Raw genomic sequence first — 22,159 nt, forward strand, 5'->3', positions numbered from 1 at the left:
TTTGAAAGGTACGGAGAAGTCGGAAGTTTCTCTACCGGCAGCACCTGGAAAATTGGCTATGTTGGCTGTGCCCGTGCGTGCGCGCGCGTGTGCGTGCCTGTGCTCTGGTGCCTGGCTGTCTTGTGGGGACACGGTCTCCCCCACTGGCATTTCCTCTCGCCGGTCACGGGCCAGAACTTTGTCGTGTCAGCCAGCAGCGAAGGCCCAGGGCACTCAGTCTTTGTCCCAAGGGCCAGCTTTGCTGTCTAGAAGGTTAAAGAGGTAAACAGATAACCAGGTAAACAGATAACCGGCTTCTTCTTCTCTCTCCCCTTTGTCATCTGAACTTAGAGCTCATGTACATAGTGGGGTTTGCTCTATACTAGAGGCTGTAGAAAATTAAGAAATTGTGTTTTTCTTGCTTTTTGCCTTAAAGATGGACTTTTTATTTTCTTAAGTTTGGTTTATTTAAGTAATCTCTGTACCCAGTGTGGAGTTTGAACTCACCACGCCGAGATCAAGAGTCACATGCTCCACCAACTGAGCCAGCCGGGAGCCCAAAAGGTGGACTGTTTGTCCATGTGAAAGGCACGCTGGGGCCCTGTCTGGGGAGGGAGCAGACAGTCCTGCTGGACGTGGGTCCTGCCGCGTGGGGGAAGGGCAGAGGCCAATGCCCGCAGGGAGCAGAGCTCCAGGGCCACCGCGCTCCCCAGCATGCTCTGTGGGCTGGGCCTTCCGTGCCAGGCTACCTTTTTCCCTTTAATTTGAAGGTTTTTTTCTCATTTGACCAAATGGGTATTTACAGAAAGTTACCAAAGTTTAATATTCTTTAAATGAAACAGGGAAACGACAAAACAGTTTATTTAGCACTTAGCCTGGGATCAGAATTTCAGTAGTGGTTATAGTGGTGACAATATTGGTGGTTTTATTTTTTTAAGTATAGAAGAGGAATAACAGTGTCATTTAAAAATAATGTTTTATGATAGGGGTGCCTGGCTGGCTCAGTTGGTAGAGTGTGCGACTCTTGATCTCCAGGTCGTGAGTTCAAGCCCCATGTTGGGCCTAGAGCTTACTTGAAAAAATAAAGTAAAAATAAAAAAATTTTATGATGTTGCAGGCTCCCATCATTTTGTCTGCTTCACATCAGATATACTCTAGATGAGGAGGTATAAACAGACAGGGCCAGGGACAGGCTGTCTGTGTTGCTGTCCGTGTCCCCATCCCTTCCTGCAAGCCTCTGGGCGGACCCCGTTCCGAAGAACGGGCGCTGCCCTAGCTCGGCCGTCTTCGGCTGGAACCGGTTCGCGGCCTCCGAGGAGGGGTCAGTCTGCGGCGGGTGGGTCAGAAGAGCGGATGTGCTGTACGGCAGTGACTTACTCCTCTCTGGTGCGGGGACGTGGAGCTGGTGGGTAAGTTATGTGGCTGTGTCGCTGGCCACCCGTGTGGCCTCCTGGCTGCAGTGGGAGGATCACCTGGTACTCCTCTGGCTTTCGTGGCCTCAGGTACTGCTCCTCCTGAGGCAGTGGATGCCAAGACCGCCCGGGAGAGTTGGCCCCACTCGGTCGGGCCTCTCTTCCAGCCACGGTGCCTGGCCCAGCCCAGTCCTGCACATCCTGCGTGATGGGTGCTCAGGATACTGAGGTACCTGGTCCCGGGTCTTGTCAAGCGTCTTTTCCACTGAGTGTGTGCATGGTTAGGATTGGGGCTTGCAGAAAGTTCTGTCGATCGGTGATGGTTGTCACTCCTTCTGGGGTCTGAGGATTGCACCGATTCATCCCAGGTTCCCCCGGCACTCGGTACAGGTTGTTGTTCACGCGGGTGACAAGCGTTCGGTCCTGTTACCAGAAGTGAGGCTGGAGCCCAAGGTGGGACTGCGTCCCGGGCCTTGTGTACAAATCACTGAGCGCTCGACATGGGTACCCCAGCCACCAGGAGGGCTCGACGGGCCCCCGTCGTGCTGGAGCCGTCAGAGAACCTTGCTGTCGTTTGTCACTTGGCCTAGGATCTGTGTGTCGCTTTAGGAGGACAGAGTTTGGGGGAGGAGGAGGGGTCGGATTGCGCTGCGGTGACATGGCTGTGGGGGGTGGGGGAGGCGCCTAGACAGGAGAAGAGCGCAGCCTCCAGGAAGAGGCCCATGGAGGGATGACGAGGACTGGCGTTGAAAGTTACTCAGAATAAGGTGGATTATTCAGTATTTGGTGCTAACAACCGGCTCTCCATTTTGATGGAAGGGAATGAGGTAGATTATATACCCAGCATTTTAGGTAAAGTTCGAACTTTAAAAAGAAAGGAACTATTGGAGCATTTGAGGAAAAATAAAAGAATATATTTTTAATGTTGGAATGAGGAAGGCCTGCCTACTAAGATACAAAAAATATATGAAGGAAAAGATTGGTAAGTCTGATTTCATAGAAATGAAAACCTTTGTGTGACCAAAATCAATCTAAACAAAGTTAGAAAAGTGACATTTAGGGAGAAAGTATTTTTCGCATGTGTAACTGGAAGTTAGTAGTAAGAATATTTAAAGGCTTTGGGAGATTCCTGAACATCCCGGTGGAAAATGGACGAAAGGTGTGAGCAGGTAACGGACAGAGAACAGGGTGTAAATGATGTGTGAACGGCTGCCCTGTCACCTCTCGGGGAGATGCAGACTGAAACCCAGCAGCATGTTCTGGCGAATCTGCCCTGAAGGTGAAGGAAGTGATGAGAAGGCAGCGTGAGGTGTCCCTTCCCTCCTGTCTCGCACGTCCCGTCCTGTGACGGTTCTCAGACGTGTGCACGAGGGTCCTGTTTTAGTTGGGTGCGTAAAAACGCACATCCAGATGACGGTCTGTGTGCTCACCGAGGCATCTGTGTAAATGCACAGGGAAGGTCTGGAGAGACGTCTGGGAAGAGCAGTGGGCGGAGGCAGGACGGACACCGGCCCCCTTGTGCCGTCTCCTCTGGAGGGTTTGCGTGTGCGGTTCCGGAGCCAGGGCGTCCAGGTGACTCGGGGAAGGGGGTGAGTGCCACATGTTGTTGGGCCACTGCTGACCTCTGCTCTCTGTTCACAGGTGTGGGTCCTGGCGGGAGCCCGTCAACCCCTACTATGTCAGCTCTGGCTACGCTCTCGCCCCGGCCACCAGCGCCAACGACAGTGAGCAGCAGAGCCTGTCCAGCGACGCTGACAGCCTGTCCCTCACCGACAGCAGCGTGTGAGTGCCCGCCCCTCGGCCGCATCCTGTGCCGGTCCCAGCAGGGGCCTGTCTTCCTAGGAAACGTTGTGCAGCCCCCCAGCTGACGCACAGACAGGCTGCACTGCCCGAAGTATCATGACACATCCTGACTTTGCCATAGGCTTCTCTCCTGGGACCTTTGAAAGAGGGAAAACCGTTGGGGGGCGGGTGGTGGCGCCAAGAATGCTTGCTGTGCAGGGGTCCCTCTTTGTCAGGGCCCTGCTGTCATTGTTCCAGATCTAGTCTCTATCACATACTCTGCGTAGGCCATGGGATGACAGGAGCCGGATGGGAGCTGGTACGGCTGGTTCTGTGCCGGCCCCGGTGCCTGGAGGACTCAGGGATAGCCGCTGGGGCTGCTCGTGTCCGAGAGGCCTCGGCGACCGTCCAGAGCCCCCTGGAACCTCAGCGTCCCTCAGGGGTCACAGTGGACCTTATTCTTCCATTGTCCTCTCCAGGGAGGCCTTCCCTTTGTGGGAAAGTACTTACTTTCTGACACTTGGCTTTGCTTTTTGGCAGGTGGCTTTTTGGGACCCAAATGCACCAGAAGTTTGATGGTGTAAAACACTCTGTGGTTATATCAGAGCGTGGCCCGACCAGCCTGCCAAGGGCATTTGGGGTCGTGGCTGTCCATGAACGTCAGATTTACCCCACTTTCAGTCACCTGACTGCCACTGATGGGAGGTCCCTGGCCAAGACGGGGGCCGGGGGCCGGGGGCCAAAGCCCGGGTGCTGCCCGCCACTGTCAGGGCCAGAGAAGCCTTTGGCGGGGACAGTGAGCAGGTGTGAGACCGCAGCGGGTGGCGGCAGTAGCTCTCAGCTGGCTGCCCGGCGTCTCTTCCCCAGCCAGCAGCTTGTTTCTTCCTGAACCTGTCTTTCTGCAGGGAACAGCTCTTAAAACTGTGCTCCCACTTCCTGTAGCATTTTCAGAGTGTGTGCTCTTCTGTGCTTGTGTCCACGTGTTCCTCTGACCCTGCCTCGTGCTGTGCGACCCGGCCAGCATGGGCCGTTCCTAGGCCACACCAGCCAGCCCCGAGTCGCTGCACGTCTGGGGCACCTCGTCTTCTCCTCTGTGGGGACCACATGGTGGTGACATCGCGAGACACGTCTGTCCCCATCGTTTCCTTCTCCTTTGTGTCAAACCTTTAAGATAAAATGTTGACGTGTGTGTAGCATCTTCTTCCTTGAAATGACCGTGGTTTCAGCAGTACCTGCCACGACCCCCATGAGCAGTCGATGGCTTCGGATTGGGCATTTGTAGCATTTGGTTTTCTCTCTGCCCTGAAACTGGCTACTACAATGAAAATTTGCCAGCACATTTTTTCTTGAAAAGTCTTAATTCTTTCTAAGAAAAGGACATATATTCGCTAAAGGAAAGAACTTAAGTTTTTTTTTTAAGATTTTATTTATTTATTTGACAAAGACACAGCGAGAGAGGGAACACAAGCAGGGGGAGTGGGAGAGGGAGAAGCAGGCTTCCCGCGGAGCAGGGAGCCCGATGCGGGGCTTGATCCCAGGACCCTGGGATCATGACCTGAGCCAAAGGCAGATGCTTAATGACTGAGCCGCCCAGGCACCCCCATGTCTGTTGTTCTGAACCCACTTTTTGACCTGTTTTTTTGAAATTAAAGATCTCTGATACCAGTTGTCTAAAGGAATCCTAAGGTTTACTTGTTTCCAGGAAGATTCAGAATTGTTAGGGATTATTCCAGCATAGGATCTGACATAGAGGAAGAATTTAATTCCATGTAGACCACCCAGACGAGGTTGTCAAGGGCATCAGGCTGATGAATTGCTTACCTTATTCTGAAAACAGGGTGTAAATATTAGTTATAATTGAAATATCAGATGAAAGAGTTTGGCATCCACTGAAGACTGTTGTGTAGCCCTTAAATGAAAGTGTTAATTACAAAGTCTCGGAAGTACTTTAGATTAGTGCTTCTATTGCAAATGAATAGAGTGGTATGTAGACCACTGTTACAACTATGTAAAAATTACTCACGTGGAAGAGTCTTGAAGGAAACACTAGAAATTAGTTTTAGTTGTGTGTGTGTGTGTGTGTGTGTGTGTGTGTACATGTGTGTATTGGGAAGGTATGTTTGTAGCGTCTGTGTCTCTGTCAAATAAAATCTTAGAGAAAAAAAGATGCTTCACTGACTACGCCGCCGAGGTGCGCCTATTTATTTTTATTTTTTTTTAAAGATTTTATTTATTTATTTGGCAGAGAGAGACACAGCGAGAGAGGGAACACAAGCAGGGGGAGCAGCGGAGGGAGAGGGAGAAGCAGGCTTCCCATGGAGCAGGGAGCCCGATGGAGGGCTCGATCCCAGGATGCTGGGATCATGATCTGAGCTAAAGGCAGACGCTTAATGACTGAGCCACCCAGGCACCCCAAGAACTTAAGTTTTTAAAATAATTCTTTCCTGATACTCTTTTCATCTTGGTTTACGCTAAGACCCAGAAATGTAGGAACGGTCGATTTGGAACGTAAGATACCTGAATTTGTATCAGAGGCAAAAAGTAGGATTGTGTGTTTCGGCTAAATTATTTCTGCTGGGCGCGGCTGCCCTCAGCATGCCAACTGCACAGTAACAGCAGTGGTGTCGCGTACTGGACTTTGGACACGGGTGTCCAAGGACAGCGTCTGATCCACAGAGCCATGCGGAATTTTTAAGTGCTGGTCAGAGCATATGAGAAACAAAAGATCTGGTGGCTTAGCACACCTGAACAAAACCGTAGGGGCATGTAAAGTTCAGATGCATTTGACTCCCTGTTCCTTGACACCTGCCCCCGTAAGTGCCCCTGCCGAATGCTGAGCCAATCACCCTGCACACCCAGCTGGTGCCCTGACAGCCAGGGATACCGAGGCAGTGACAGGAGAGACAGACTGTCCCAGCCTCTTTCTCCCTTGCTCTGAACCAGAGCACACCCTTTCCACCTAGACGGGGGCTCTGAGGCGTGAGATTTAAGAGAATTGACATCCCTGCCTGCCGACAAAGCCGCTGAGCTGGTGGGTGTGGGGCTGCCTGGGACATGGGTTAGGACGTGCTGGGCTCCATGTGCTGGCACCATGGGCAGCTGCCTGGCACTTCCTAAAGTGAGGTCAGCATTGTGGCTGCATGTTTGGATCCTGCTGTCAAGTAAAACCTCTGCTCTGATAGTGCTCCCCACCCCCCGGGGCCGTGCTGGGGAAGGAGGCCAGGGGGCACAGGTCTTACTGCACCCACTGCAGGCCAGGGAGGCCGAGGTCGTCCAACAGCCAGATGATCTAGAGACTCATCCCTTCCAGCTGTCAGAGTGGGCCGCCCACCTCAAAGCCCTTCAGCGAGGAGGAGACAGGGACGCAGAGGCACTCTGCTCTGGCGAGCATCGTCATGTCCTTTGGGGTCCTGTTAGCCACTGTGCTTCCCAGAGCAGCTTGCTTTATTGATTTATTCTAAAGATTTTATCCATTCATTTGACAGAGAGAGACACAGCGAGAGAGGGAACACAAGCAAGGGGAGTGGGAGAGGGAGAAGCAGGCTTCCCGCTGTGCAGGGAGCCCGATGCGGGCCTCGATCCCAGGACCCTGAGATCATGACCTGAGCCGAAGGCAGACGCTTAACGACTGAGCCCCCCAGGCGCCCCTAAATAAATAAATCTTAAAAAAAAAAATGGAAAAATCATTCTTAGCTATGAAGGCGTAGAAAGCGGGCCATGCTGCTCTACTCCAGGTAGAACCGGCACAGCAAAGTTTCGTTGAGCTGTTCTGTTTGCCCTCACACTAGGCTCTCCTTCTTCTGGACAGGGATGGAATCCCACCGTACAGGATCCGCAAGCAGCACCGCCGGGAGATGCAGGAGAGCGTCCAGGTCAACGGGCGGGTGCCTCTACCTCACATTCCTGTAAGTTGGGCTGCATAGCCGTCCCCTTCCCGTCAGGGAGGTCGGGGCTCCCCAGTCCTCTTGGACCATACCCAACCCTTCTCCTTACTCCGCCTGGCCGCCGTGGCACTGGGCAGTGGGAAAGGTGCTTGCCTGGCTTCTTGTGAGCTCAGCTCACGTCCAGGTTCAGCACGTGGTCCCACATGGTCACACCCCACAGGCTGGAGGGGGCAGCACGGGCGGCTTGTGGGTGCAGCCGGCACAGTCCCCCCACAGGACCAGGGAGGGCCTGACACAGCACCTGCCGGGAAGTCTTCACCCATCCTGTCAAGTGAAGTGCTTCTCCTTGAGGTGGGAGAGCAGCTCTCGGCCCATCGGTGGCTTCATGCCCGGGGCCCGGCCCCCGCACGGGCCTCCTGACTGGCTCCGTCGTCGACACGTAGCGACCCCGGCCCCAGGTTCCTGGGAGGGCTTTCTTCTGCTTCGCCTCATAGTGTGAAAACAGTGAGGGGACTGGTGGCCCCGACTATGGGCGCTGGGGGGCCGCACGGAGCAGGCCGGGCAGCCTGTCTCCACCTGCGCAGCTTCCGTGTGGGTGAAGGGAGGGGTAGCTTTCCTTATGCGGCCCACTGACTGAACGGGAGACGCTTCTCAGGGAGAGAAGGAAAGCTCTCAGGAGTCTCCAGCCTGTGGGTGCCTGTGAGCTCCCGTCAGCGGTTTCTGTGCGGGGTCGCTGCACACTTGTCCATGGTCAGGGCTCCTCAGTTAGAGTCTTCTAGCTTCTCCAGATACTTTTATTTCTGAATGAGAAAAGTGGTGGTTGACGGTTGAGAAGAAAGGATGTGGGTGTGCTCTTACTTCTGAGGAAAGGGTGGGCCAGCATTTTGTCACCTCCCAGCCCACCCTGGGCATGGCCTAGATTTGGCCTACATAGGCACTGACGGTGTCTGCTCGGGGAGGAGTGGAAGACGCTGTGGGGAGTGTGTGTGCGCTGCCGGTGACCTCTTGGGGCTCCCTCTCAGGGTGCGCCCGCCAGGCTGGCTTGTGTTGTCTGGAGCCCGCCTGGGCCTGAGCCCAGGCAGGTGCCTGCCCGTGCCTTTGCCTCACTGTGTGGTGCGGCCTGCGTCCCCCAGCTCTGCTCTGCGGACGCTGAAACTCAGAACTGGGTCTGGGCAGGGGAAGCAGAAGGTATCCCATGTCCCCGAAAGGAAGGGAGTGAGCGGACACAGGAGCCGCGTGGAGGCGCTCCCTCCCCCAGGCCCCGCTGGAGCGTCAGAGTCCGTGGTGGTGCAGGAGAAATCTGTGCATCTCTGCTGGCGAAAGGAACAAGTAGAGTGTGCTGAGGGACAGGACACTGACGTCATCCCAGATGGTCCCTCAGGAAGTATTTGCTCACAGCGGGAAGAAGCGACTTTCTGTGGTGGGACAGACGGATGCTGCCCCTGTGAGGACAGTGAGGAGGGCCTGGCGCCCCTAGGGGCCTCTTGCGGGGGATGTCACCAGGACACAGCCCACGTTGAGGGCCACCTGCACGAGAACTGGCTTCAGATTGTCAGACATGACAGGGTCGTGGAAGTGCAGGGACTCAGGAGTGTGGAGAAGCAGCCCAGCTGAGCACCGCGGGCCTCGGTGGGGGAGGGAGAGAAGCAGTGTGGGGCCCGCGTGGCCTTAGGGTCTGGGGTGCCTGCGTCAGAAAGCCCTCCTGTGTGGGACACCCGCCAACAGACTCCTGCTGATGGCACATCACGGAGGGAGCTGACTCACGGGGTGCGGGAATAGTGCTTTGCGTGTTCCTGCAACTTTTCTGCCCAGCCGCCAGCACCCTGGACGCTTGCTTCTCTCCAGCGGACTTGCCTTCACAGTAGCCCCCCAGCTTCCTCCCCCTTCTCTGTAAAATATCGTCCTTTCCTTTGTTTGAGAGAGTAGTCTATGATTTTTGCCATACATTGCTTGTTTTCAGTTGCAGTTCTTTGTTTTTCTGAACAAAGCCATTTTTCTTGGTAAAATAACTCCCTTTTATTTTCAAGGGTAACGTTTCTTACCTAACAAACCAGCAAACAGCGGTCCTCATCTTCACAGAGGTTCTGGAGGGCCGTGATTGCGGGTGATGCCGGCCTGCTCCAGGGTCCTGCACACGTTCCTTTTGTCATTGGCGGAGGCGGGCCCAGAAGTGCGTGCCAGACCCGCACGGCCCACGGCTGCCCCTCGTGCCTTCACTGCGCTGCGTGACTTGCAGGGGCTCCCGGGCCAGGCTGAGGGGCTGTGTGTCAGGGCCACAAGGGCGCCAGCCGGCACTGACCATCCAGGGGCGAGATGTCTGCTCCTTATGGCTGAGGGAGGGGCCGTTTTCACGCCCCAGGAGGTCCCGGTTCTAATGACTGAGACTTTTTCCTTTGTGACTGTTTTGTTCCTCCCCAGCTGGAAGGTTGTTGGTTTGTACATATCTGGTCTTTGTAACTTCCGGCAGGTTGCTACTTTCAGAAGCGTAATTGTGCAGCCTAGAGGCTCTTTTCCAGAACACACGGGCTTGGGGGTGTGCATCTGCCGCAGGGCCGAGCCTCCCACGTGTCCTCTCGCCGGTGTCACTCCACGTGTGTGTGGTTCGGTCTTGTCAGGACTTTTCTCTCTGCCCGTGGCCTGCGTGTCACGTCATGTGGTCAGGATTGCAAAGCTCTTGCCATCTGGACGTCTGGCCTTCAGCCCTCAGTCCCGTGTGGGTCCCGCTGGCATTCTCTGCTCGGCGCGGTACCCAAAGAAGCCAGCACTCCCCGGCCGACCCCACTGGCCTCTAGGCCTCTCTTGTCTGTCTGAATGTCCTGTCCAGGAAGATTCCTTCAGAGCCTCAGCCACTTGGCCGTCCCCACTGCCCAGGCTCTTCTGGGAACACTGGACACCCCCAGCTGCCCCTTCCTGTCCGGCGTTAGGCACCACTGGACGGTCAAGAAAGTGCCTGTGTGTGTCTGTGTGTGTGGGAGGGAATGACAGTAACTGGCAGGTAGCAGCAGTTAGGGAATCTGGCCGAAGGGTGCACAGCAGTTCTCTGTGCTGTGCAGGACGGTCGCGGGCCGTCTCTCCCCTGGGGCTCCTGGACTTGGCCTCTCCCTCCTGCATGGTCCTTGCAGCTCTCCCTTCCCTCTGATCAGGCCTCACTGGGGATTGGCCTGGCCAGTCGTGTTAGAGGCCCTTCTCTGGGCTAGGCTAGGGGGGCGCCGAGGTGAAGGGCACACCTGGGCTTAGGACACCGGAACCTCCTACTAGCTGGGGCCCTGCCAACCGCTGCCCTGATGACCTAACCAGACCCAACCCGGCTCCTGTCTGCTCCAGACCTCCAGTTCTCTGCTCACGAGGCTGGGGAAGCGTTGCTAGAGCTCTGTTCGTCCTCCTCGGTCAGGGCTGGGTGAAGGACAGCTTCAGTCCAAGGAAAGGGGGCAGCGAGGAGGTGGACACCAAGCGAAAGGGAGAAAACGCGAACACTTGCTTGAAGAGAAAGTGCAGATTTCATAGGCTATTTCTTGTCACCCAGAAAGAGCTCAGCTGCCATCTTGGCATGGGGGTGGCCATTGAAAGCTGCACGTGGCTGGCTAATCAGCGGTGTCTCCTTGTAGCGCACTTACCGAATGCCAAAGGAAATCCGTGTGGAGCCCCAGAAGTTCGCCGCGGAGCTCATCCACCGCCTGGAGGCCATCCAGCGGACACGGGAGGCCGAGGAGAAGCTGGAGGAGCGGCTGAAACGCGTCCGGATGGTGAGTGGGCGCCCCCTGGGGAAGGCCACACCACATCTCCGTTCCTGAATTATCTTCGTGCGGTTGGGTTGAGACAGCTTCAGGCCCCAAGGAGCCCCCTCCCGGCTCTCCCAGCGTGCTGGCTCCTGACACACCCTGACCCTGTCCTGGGGTCTGGCTGCTCTCCTGGGACTCCTGCCCCTCTGAAGCCCCCACCGTGCATGCCCAGCCTTCATGTCTCCTGGGGGGCAGGTGCCCATGGTGGGGGGGTCGCTGAGCCAAGGCCTGGAGCAACCCATAGGCGCTCAGCAGCAGCTCCTTGGCCCTGTGCGGGGCTGGGGTTCCTCGACCACCTTCTTATGGGAAGATGGTTCAGAGGCGGGCTCTCAGGTCCTGGCCCCTTCCCACTCCCTTCCCCTCACTGTTGCGGGCTCTAAGGGCTGGTCCTCCCGTCTGCCTTGCTGGCCACATCTCCGTGTTCCCTAGGCCCCCTCAGGGTGTGGAACTGAGAATTTCCCTGAGTGCTGATAGATGGAGGCCCGTCGTGGACATGGCCCGGTTCCGTGCCACGTGCATGTGCAGAGCGGAGCGTGTACTTGGCAGGAAGGGCTGGTAGCTCCCACTTGTCATCTCAGAACGCAGAAAGGCTTTAGTTTCGGACATAGACTTCTGGGTATCTTGTTTTCTGACCTGTGGCCTTCCTTGATAGAGTGCTGGATACTAGGGAAATTTAGTATGATTGGTAATTTATTTGCTTTAAACCTTTTCTGCCTATAACTGCCAAAGAGACACTTTGCTTTTGTTGTCCCTGCGTGTCATCCTGCAAGATTCACTTCCACACACGTTCAAGGGCTTCTGTGCTGAGACATTGATGACAAGCAAGCCCCTCGAGTGAGGCCCTCCCCGGCTCCCCACACCTTACGAGGTTGTTTCTCCTCGAGGCCATTGCAGCCTGTCCTCCTGGAGCCTCAGGCCTCTGAGTCCCTGGAGTCAGGCCTCTGCTTTTCTCTTAGCACGTGGAATTCCCTGCGGACATTAAAAGTGGGGGCGCCCGACCTGCTCAGGTAGAGCATGCGACTCGATCTCAGGGTCATGAGTTCGAGCCCCATGTTGAGGGTGGAGTTTAAGAGAAAGAAAAAAGAAAAAATGGTCACCACCACTTGGGTGTCTTCCGTTCTTTTCTCAATATTTTATGCCCAGCACCTTAAACTCAAAAATGTGATGGTGCTTAAAGGAGGTATTTCTCTACCTGACATTTGTATTTACAATACACCCCTGAGCCCTCTGCAGACCCTTGTCAGACCCCCTCAGCAGGGGCCTGCCGTCTTCCACTTCGCATGCTCCCAGCTGGGTCGTGTGCATCCGACATCTGGAGACGCTGCTGTGAGGGTGGTCCTGGGCCACGGCCCACGGCCATGCTCGGTGGGTTCCACGGCTGTGCCCTGCAGCTGCCCTCCGGGTTCCTGGACCTCCCTCATGTGACACCCAACTTTGAAACAAGGGGCCTGCCCCCTCCACACACGTTTCAGATTTCACATAGCTTCTCAGAACCTGGGTTGGTGGTGGGTACCAGGAAGGCGGGTGTGGTCGCTGAGGCAATCGGGCTGAGGGCGGTGCTCTCCGGGAGGGAGTCTCCATGCACACATTTTCAAGCACTGTGCAGGGACACGTACGTGAGCGTGGCCGGCGTCTTGTGCTTCCTCCCTCATAGAGACCAGGGCCCCACAGCGCAGGTGCTGGCCCAAGGGTCTGCGTGTGCTGACATGCTGGGTTCCAGCGAGGCCACCTCTTCCTCGGGGTCCCCCCGGAGGCCTTAGTGAGTGACGGGGGCTGTCAGGAGCAGAGTGGCGGGAAGCACGGCATGTTGTAGCGGGCGACAAAGCTGGCACGCTGAGCCCTGTCTGGGTGAGGCTGCCCTCCGCGAGCCTCAGTCAGCAGCTCTCAAACAGCTCATGAAACAAGAGTACATGACATTTTGTGAAATGAGCTTGGGAGGAAGAGTTCATCACCTTTTACTGTAGGATCAAGTTTTTATACTTGGGCCGAGTTTTCAGTCTTGGCTCAGCGGCTCTGTGCGTGTGGTCCTGGCAGGTCAGCGTTCCCGGCAGGCATTTTAGACGCAGCTTAGCTGTAGGTACTCGGTGGAGTCGTAGTCTCCTCTTCTCTGGGGCATCCCTAGCAGGTCTGGGTGGTTGTGCCCAGATCCAGCAGGAGCCCTCACTCACAGAGGGGCTGCACCTGGGCACAAGGACTACACGGTACTCCGTGACCTCACAGAACATGTTCGAACCAACAGCCCCTGTGTTTCTGTCCTGTCGATTCAGCAACTAATGGGCGGGCACGTGGCCTCAGCTCAGGTGTGCGGCCCTGTGCAGGGCCTGCGGCGGCCTCTGGCCAGGGGTGCCGGGCTCAGCCGCTACAGCCACGTTGTTCCCACAGGCGCCCCTCACGGCCCCACCGCTGGCAGTGCAGTCTCGTCTCTCATCCTTTGTGTTTCAATGCAGAAACCCAGGAGAAAATCAGATTTAATTACCTGCATACAGGGAATCCACATGGACGTGAGACTCCCGATCTTGTATGATTTTGTATCCTATATAAATATGCCATAAATTAGTCTTTTTTAAGAATAACTACAGGGGAGCCTGAGTGGCTCAGTCGTTAAGCGTCTGCCTTCCGCTCAGGTCATGATCCCAGGGTCCTGGGATCGAGCCCCACATCGGGCTCCCTGCTCGGCGGGAAGCCTGCTTCTCCCTCTCCCAGTCCCCCTGCTTGTGTTCCCTCTCTCGCTGTGTCTCTCTCTTTCAAATAAATAAAATCTTAAAAGAAGAACTGCACATTTTAAAATAACTTATTTTTGGGGGGCACCTGGGTGGCTCAATCAATTCAACATCTGCCTCTTGGTTTCAGCTCAAGTCACAATCTCAGGGTTGTGGGATCGAGCCCCACGTCAGGCTCTGCACTCAGCAGGGAGCCTGCTTCAAGATTATCTCCCTCTGCCTCTTCCAACTGCGTGTGCGTGCTCGTTCTCTCAAGTAAATTAATAAATCTTTGAAAAAATAACTTATTTTTATTGTAAAATTTGGAAAATAAGAACAAAGAAGAAAGTGAAAACTATTAGCTAGACAATTCAGTTAAGCCTATAACATTTCAAAACCCTAAAATTGATTTCCTCTATACGCAGAGCCGCTGAGACAGACTGGATCTCGGCCCAGGGTGTCGCCAGCTCGCACCCCCTGGGGATGGAGAGAGCCCCCCTTGCTCACTGCTGCCTTTGGGGGTCACTTTCAGTGCCCTGGGGAGGGTATGCCAGAGGGGTCGGGATGGGGACATGGGGTGGGGTGCGGGAGCCCAGGGTCCCAGTGTGAGCCCTTGAGGGGCACATGCACTGTCCACCCCTCCATGTGCCCGTCCCTCTGTCCTTCTCAGCGCCACCTCCGCCCTGAGCAGGGCTGACGTGTCTGCAGCTGACCACCCATGCTAGTGACATTTAGATACTTTCCCGTTAAGTGAGAAGTTTCGTGGCGAAGTTTTTAAGGTTTGTTTATAGTAGACTACAGGGGTATCTACCCCGTCCTTTTTGGTTATTACCAAATTTACTCAACATTGTTCTGGTTTGCACAGTTCAGTGAAATGAGAAAATCAACATGAGATGTATCTTTTGGAATGAGACTGACCAAATGTTTATGTTTACAGATGTGGTTCTGTGGACCATCAGACAAATGAAATTCAGCTAGTTCAGTGTGAGAATTTACTAAGAAACACAGAGCAAGATAATTAAGCAGAAAACAAGAGCTCTTCTGTACAAGGGCAATATTCCCTTTGGAAATATAATGGAAAATACGGCAATAAAATTGAGAAATAGGAGGGGCGCCTGGCCGGCTCAGCTAGAGGAGCGTACGACTCTTGGTCTCAGGGTTGTGGGTTCGAGCCCCACATTGGGGGTGGAGATGACAAAAGTCTAAAAATTTTTTTTAAAATTTTTAAAAATTGAGGAATAGGAAAATCAGTTGAAAAGGTAGAAATATCTTTATTGAGAAATGTGAAAGGAAACTTGGTGTGGAGGTTTCTCAGTGGGCAGGATGTAGGCTGACGTAGTGACCCTGGGCCTGCTGGTGCACGGTGGTCACGTGTGCGTGTGCGAGGTCGCACGAGTGCGAGTTCTCGGGTGGGCACAGCTCTGTATCCCAGAGCCCAGCGCTTGCGGCTGGGTGGGGGCGGGGGGCCCTCTCGTCGCCCTTGAGTCAAGAAAGCGGTACGTTGGGTGCCTCACCTGGCCCCGCCTCATCCTGGGCTCGGGGCTCAGGGCCCCCAGGACAGTGCTGCCAGGCTTCCATCTTTGTGACCCCAAATGTGAGATTTTCATGACACAGCCAGTGCCGGACGCTGACCCGTGGTCTTGTCCTGCAGGAGGAAGAAGGCGAGGATGGTGACATGCCCTCTGGCCCCCCGGGGGCCAGTCATAAGCTGCCTTTGGCCCCTGCCTGGCACCACTTCCCGCCCCGCTATGCAGACGTGGGCTGCATGGGACTGCGGGATGCACACGAGGAGAACCCTGAGAGCATCCTGGATGAGCACGTGCAGCGGGTCATGAGGACGCCTGGCTGTCAGTCACCAGGGCCCGGCCACCGTTCCCCCGACAGTGTGCACGTGCCCAAGATCGTGGGGGTGCTGGGGGGCATGCCCTCTGGGCACGGTAAGCACGCGCCCAAGTCAGGGACAAAGCTGGACGCGGCTGGCCCGCACCTCCACAGGCATGGCCACCACCACGGCCACCACAGTGCGGCCAGGCCCAAGGAGCAGGCGGACGCGGAGGCTGCCCGCCGGGTGCAGGGTGGCTTCGCTTGGGGCCCGGAGCTGCACGGCCACGCAGCCAAGCCCCGTGGCCACTCAGAGAGTGTGGGCGCCGCCCCCAGCGCCAGTGACAGCCTGGCCTACAGGTGAGTGTCTGGCGGCCTGAGCCTTGCTTTGGGATCGGGGCTGTGGTTCCTTTGTCTCCGAGCCTGTGTCCGTGAAGGCCACGTGTGTCTTCCCGGGGCGGAAGGTCACAGTGAGAAGCTGCATCTTCTGTGGATTCTGTCCTGGTGGCTTTCTAGGCCAGGATTCCCCTGTAAAAGTCATTCAGCCATGAGGGGCGCCTGGGTGGCTCAGCCGGTCGAGCATCGACTTGGCTTTGGCTCACGTCATATCTCAGGGTCCTGAGATCAAGGCCTGTGTCCGGGCGCTGCACTTAGTGGGGAGTCTGCCTTTCTCCTCTGTCTCTCCCTTTGCATCTGCTCTTCCCCTCACTTGTGTGCTGTGCTATCTTGTGCCAGCTCTCTCTCAGATCTTTAGAAAAATAATTCAAAAAAATCAAAGTTATTCAGCCACAGTCAGCTGCAGAGTCCGGGCACCACGCACGGGTGCTGGGCTGCCCAGGGCTCCAGCCTTGAAGGGTGCTTAGGTAAAGATGCACCTGTTTCACAGGGAGGCGTCTGGGCGAGGAGTGACTGGGTCCTGGGGCTGCCACCACCAAGTGGGTGAAGGACAGGTGCTCTAGCCCTCCCCGCTGGTGCTGTCCAGACACCTTGCTCCACATCCCAGCAAACAAAGCCCCGGCAGCCCCCCAGCATTGTCACAGCTGCCCAGTGTCAGGCCAGGTCACGTCAGCAGGTGACCCCCAGCTCTTGTTTTTGCAGCGGGAAGGCTGGTACTGCCTCCAGGAGAAATGCTAAGAAGGCTGAGTTGGGGAAGAGTGCCGGCACTGAGGTGCCAGGCCCGTCGGAAGACACGGAGAAGAACCAGAAGATCATGCAGTGGATCATTGAGGGGGAGAAGGAGATCAGCAGGCACCGCAAGGCCGGCCACGGGTAAGAAGCGCCCAGTGTCCTGGGGCGGGGACACCGGTGTGGAGAGCTAGCCTGACGAGCCTCCGGCCTGCGGCTGCCAGTGCCCTTGAAGTGGTGGCCTGGCCACCCACGGTCTCCTCACGTGGCACATACAGAGGGAGCAAGATCTCCGTGGCCGTGTGAGCTTGCTGACGCCTGCCCCGCCCCCTGTGGACCCTGGCGCTGCCTCGGTGTCCTGGGCAGGAGTGCCTGCTGGTGAGATCAATCTCGAGTCACCGTGCCTCTGTCTGAGCTCCTCCTGCTGCACCCCACCTGCCAAGGAGGGGCCCTGCTGCCACATGGCTGCTCTCACGAGATTATTTCTGGGGTGGAGACGCCTCCGCGTGACAGTGACCTAAGTTCCTGGGGAAGTTAGGCTGGTACCTGCCCATCACCCCAGACAGAGCCCCCAGGAGAAGCCGTCTGTGTTTGCAGCGGGTCGTGCCCCCGGCTGTCTGTGGCGTCCTCATCCCTCTGAGCTCCGTGTGGCCCCCGTAGGGCCAGAGGCTGCTCTGGACAGCGTGGAGCCAGGCCTGCAGATAAGCCACTGCTGCCCCACGTGGGGGACTGGGGCTGGCTCAGACACACCCCTGGCCTGTGGACACATCACATCACTCCCAGAGCCCCTGCCTGGGCCCTGGGACTCGTGGCATCTGCTGCGTGCTGGGTGGGCTTTCCCTACTTCTCAGTCTCAGACTTGCCTGATCCTCCATCGTGGACGTGGTTGGGGAGGGTGGAGTATGTGGGGGGGCAGGGGGGGTCCTGAGTGGTGAGACGGGGTGGCGCCGCCCGCCTCTGGGTCCCCGTGTCTGGGTCACCGAGTCTGGTCTCCACATGGCCCTGGGGACAAGCAAAGTCATAAAACCTGTCCTGGGTGAGGGGTCTCTCCAGAGCCCCTCTCTTGTTCTGGTTGGGGTGGGGTGGATTGTTGGTTTCTCTAGATTTCTTTCTTTTTGGGGTTTTCACAAGGAATGGCTCTGTCCTGGCCACTCCTCCCTCTCCGAACGGAGGGCTTCTGTGGTTGAAGACTAAAAGGCACATCTGGAAACAGTCTCAGGTTGGAAGGTCCTTGCTGTTAGGACAGGCCGTTATTTATTAAATGACGGTGTTTCAGTATCCCCTTGAGGTTCCTTTGGCCTCTCTAGAGTTGGGGGGCATGGGGCAGGGAGAGGGAGGACCTGGTGGGGCCAGGAGGTATGGGGGACAGGGAGTGGGGGTGGGGAGATGGGGAGAGGAGGCTGGGGGTGGGGGGAGGGTGGGGGGAGATGGGTTGGAGGGGATGGTGTGGCGAGATGAGGGGTTCCAGGGAGATGGGAGGGGATGGGGTTTGGGAGGAAGTGGGGGAGGGGAGGTTGGGTACAGATGGGGGTGGGGAGGGGGTGGGGGTTGGGCCCCAGAGGGAGGTCTCCTTGTGGCTGGCCTTACGTCTCTTTAGGAGGAAGAGCCCACCTCCCCCTGGGGTGTCGAGCCTTAGGCACTTCCAGGGTCATGAGGGCACTGAGCCTACCCCACTCCCCAGGGGGCCCTCTTCTTGGGGCTCTTTCTGGTGCTAAACCCCCTTTCCGAGGGCTCCAGTCATGGCTAAAAGAGGCTGATGTTTTCCCTGGAACTCACTCGGGTTGAGCAGAGACGTAACTGCACGGTCATAAAGCATTTTCTGTGTTTAGTAACAAAGGCACAGGTGGGGAAAAGTCAGAAAAAATTACACGTTCAGGGTTATGCCAATTAGTATTTTTAACAGGAAGAGAATATACCAGCCGAGTAGGTATTTCAAAATTAATGATGTTTTGGGTTGTTTATATTTTTTTTTGAGTTTTCTGTATATTTCAGGTTTCTTACAAAGCACATTTATTTTGATATTAAAATGTTTTTTAAAACTTAAAAAAAAAAAGCCTATATAACATAGGATTTATATCAATAAAGTTATTAAAAAGTTGTTACAGAAGGGGCACCTGGGTGGCTCAGGTCATGGTCTCAGGGTCGTGAGGTCGAGCCCCGCAGTTGGCGGGGAGTCTGCTTGAGGCTCCCTCCTGCCCCTCCTCCCCCGCCTCTCTCTCTCAAATAAATATTTTTTAAAAATTACAAAAGAAGTGTGCCACAAAGGAACGTGTGTACCGTGTGTACAGGGAGAAGCTGTGGACGTTCCCCGGCGGCCAGGGTCAGTGCTGCGCTTGGTCTCCCCTGCCCCGCCCGGTTCCTGGCACCCACCCGTGGCCAGGCTTTCAAATGCTGCCATGCCTTGTTCTCTTGCTCCCGAAGGTCTTCTGGCGCCAAGAAGCAGCAGGCCCACGAGAGCTCCAGGCCCTTGTCCATTGAGCGTCCTGGGGCCGTGCACCCTTGGGTCAGTGCTCAGCTCCGGAACTCCGTCCAGCCCTCTCACCTCTTCATTCAAGACCCCACCATGCCACCCAACCCGGCCCCCAACCCCCTGACCCAGCTGGAGGAGGCCCGCAGGCGTCTGGAGGAGGAAGAGAAGAGAGCCAGCAAGTTACCGTCAAAGCAGAGGTACGGGGGCGTCAGGGAGAGCAGGCCGCACTCCCTGCTAGGGCCACTCCAGCTTTCGTGGTACTGCTTTGGGGCTGAGGTTTCCCAAGGCCTAAGGCCCCCATGCTGGCCGCCCGCTGGTAGTCCTGGTTTCTTCTTTCCCCCGAGGGCCGCGTGGGGCATGGCAAGCAGCCTTGCTGTGTGACCAGGGTCTGGGAGGGCACGTGGTCGTTACACTGTCCTTCTGGGGACGGAGAGGGGGCCCTCTCTGTTCTGTGGGCGTACTCCTCCCGTGTCTTTGCGGGAGCCCGCGGTGCCTGTCGCCACACGGAGCAGCTAGAGCTTGCCGTCAGGTCACCCCGGCTGCTGTGCAGGCTGAGCTCACAGTGGGTTCCTGGGGTTCCTAGCTGCCTCTGCAGTCCCAGGAAGGGGACCCCGTAAACTGTGCCATCTGCAGGTAGGATGGTCAGCGTTGCTCAAATACAGGCAGATGTGAAAGTCTTCTCCTGGAGGGACCCCAGCGCCAGAATCCCCCTTGCTGGGGACACCCCTCTGTGATAGCAGGTCTTCTCTCCAGGCCAGAATGTTGTTTCTGCACCTTTTCAGCTGGGCCTTGAGGTCACTTTTCCCAGAGGGATCAGGGTCTCTGAGGGGGGCCTGGAAATCTGCATTTCCCACCCAGCGCCTAGAGCATGGTCACACGGTGGCCCTGTTCTCCTCGGACGTTGCCGGCGCCCTTTGTCCAGTCTGTGGTCGCTGGTCATCCTTCCCAGGGACCTCCCTGTGTGGGGGGCTGTCCAGCTCTGGGGAGGCTGGTGTCAGTGCCTGTCTCATCGGGCAGAGCTCCAAGTCTGAGTGTGTCCCCTGGCCATTGTGGGCAACCACGTTTATGGCGCCTGTCTCACACCCTGTGATCCTGTCAGCATAGAGCGAGAGAGCCAGCCCGGCACAGGAGGCCTGGGCTGGTGCGGGGGATGCCTGGGGGCTGACGGGGCTGACGGGGGAGCAGGGGGCCATCTGGGAAAGGGCTGGGGCGTGTGGGTAGGAGGTGCTCTCTCTGCACAGACTGTCTGCAGGATCTGTGTGGGACCGCTGTCCCTGCCATGCTCTGGGGGTGCCGGGCTCGCGTCTCTTCCCACCAGCACCCAGCGGGCCCTGCATGTGCCCTGCTGGCTGGACACATCGCACAGCCACACAAGCCTTCGGGGATGCGTGTTTCGGGCTGTGAGCCTCCTGACGGCGTGTTGGCCAGTGGTTGGCGTCTGCACGTGTCGTCGGGCCAGGGCGTGTAGGCCTTTTGTAAATGGCCACAGACATGAGTGAAGGTCCAGAGACAGCAGTGGGGGTGCTGGGCCATCCCCGCGCTTCTTGTGGGGTGACCCCCCCCAGTTGGCGGAAGACAAGTCACTGTCAGGGCTGCACAATATCACGCCTGGGGCGGGCAGCCATGTGGAGAGGTGCTGCTGGGCAGCCGGCCCCAGGACAGGCCTCCCCAGCTGCTCGGAACGGAGCGGTGTAGAGCACGGATGAGGAAGAGCTGTGCGTACGAAGGTGGCCAGAGGCAGGCCCTCTGCAGAAGGCCCTTCTCGGTGTGGATGAAGTGACAAGACCCTGGTGCCTCAGAGCAGTGGTTCCCGAGTGTGGTCCCGGGAGCTGTCATCCAGTGAGGAGTCTGGGAACTCTGGATTGACTGAAGCAGCACCAGTCTCCTGACCGGCCCGACGAGCCCTTGATATTCCAGTGCCGTGGTTTGGTGTTTTGTCTGCTCACATAGTAGGAGCCTTGTTCGGTGGTGACGGGCCCTCTTGGGGCCCTGCTCCCTGTGCCGGTCTGTGGCCCCACTGTCACCGCGGAGCCCAGCCCCTGCGGCTCACTCACGTGGTTGTTCCCTAGGTATGTACAGGAGGTCATCCAGCGGGGGCGCTCCTGCGTCAGGCCAGTGTGCACACCCGTGCTGAGCGTGGTGCCAGCCGTGTCGGACTTGGAGCTCTCCGAGACAGAGTACGTGCGCCCCCCGCGGGTCCCGGTACTGCTTACCCAGACCGCGCGCGGGCCAGGCCCGCGGTGGAGCCGCTCTTCCCAGGACAGGATTTGGGGCGCCGCGCTGGAAGAGATGGGGCTGGGCTCAAGCTTCGTGTCTCCATGGAAGGAGACGCAGGCCGTCCTCGTGTGACACGTGGCCTGCCATGGGCGGCAGGCCGGAGAGGAAGTTCTGCTCTGCTTCCTCCATTCTGGCCACGCCCCCCACCTGCCTTTACTTTCCTGAGCTTCCCGGCCGGCCCTGGGGCTCACTGGTGTGTGACTGGCCATGTTTGCCCTGGCTCGGCCGCCTGAAAGCGCCTGCCCTGGTGGCGTGGGCGCATCCGGGTGCTGTGCGCACGCTGAGCCTCGCTCTGTTCTTGTGTGGAATGCAGGAATGCACTGGCGTGTCCGCTCCCCAGGCCTGCGTGGAGCACCGTGGGTGCTGGGGCCCCCGTGTAGACAGTGCTGGCCGCCCAATCCCTGCACTTCTGCTCAGGACAGAGCAGAAAGAGGGGGTCCCCCACCTCATCCCAGACCATGCTTTGTCACGTCCAGCCGGATGCCTGAGTGACTCAGCCTCCCCACCAGCTCATTCCTTAAGGGTGGCCTCTGGAGAAGCAGGGACCCCGCCTCCCTTCTGTAGAGAACGGGCCCCCAGAGGACCCCTCCACGTGAGGTTGCAGGACTGAGGGAAGGAAAGCAGGCACCCAGGAGCCTGGCTTGAGCAATGCATGGCCACATAGCCCAAGTGGCCGCCTAGTGTGTGCCCAGGAGCACCAGGGAGAGGGAGGGTCCGCAGGGAGAGAAGAGCCCACGTGAGCTCAGATGGTCAGATGGCCTCTTGACAGGGCGCCGCACGCCCGGCTGGCAGGGGGCTGGCAGGGGCCAAGGGCCCTGTCCGCGTCCACCTGGGCAGCTCTGGAGCGGTCATGGGGACGAGAGCTCCTGGCCGGCCGAAGGCTGCTGACTGTGGTCACAGACATGGCAGCTGCTCAGCACCCGTCAGGATG

The 22,159-nt window shown here is 57.2% G+C and overlaps 1 protein-coding gene across 4 annotated transcripts in view; it reads left to right on the top strand.

Annotated features, from left to right (window-relative positions):
- Nucleotides 1–22,159, top strand: part of AXIN1 (axin 1) — a 58,517-nt gene that overhangs the window by 34,404 nt on the left and 1,954 nt on the right. For 2 of the 4 annotated variants that reach the window (XM_078075041.1, XM_036083507.2), the window contains 7 exons: nt 3,033–3,173; nt 6,982–7,078; nt 10,663–10,800; nt 15,187–15,716; nt 16,455–16,625; nt 18,903–19,148; nt 21,021–21,128. In XM_078075041.1, coding sequence (XP_077931167.1) covers nt 3,033–3,173; nt 6,982–7,078; nt 10,663–10,800; nt 15,187–15,716; nt 16,455–16,625; nt 18,903–19,148; nt 21,021–21,128 — 1,431 coding nt within the window. The remainder of the gene's footprint in view (nt 1–3,032; nt 3,174–6,981; nt 7,079–10,662; nt 10,801–15,186; nt 15,717–16,454; nt 16,626–18,902; nt 19,149–21,020; nt 21,129–22,159) is intronic. The other 2 variants (XM_078075042.1, XM_036083508.2) reach the window with 1 other exon arrangement.

The sequence above is a fragment of the Halichoerus grypus genome, chromosome 6, assembly GCF_964656455.1.
Source record: "Halichoerus grypus chromosome 6, mHalGry1.hap1.1, whole genome shotgun sequence".
NCBI classification, from domain to species: Eukaryota; Metazoa; Chordata; class Mammalia; order Carnivora; family Phocidae; genus Halichoerus; species Halichoerus grypus.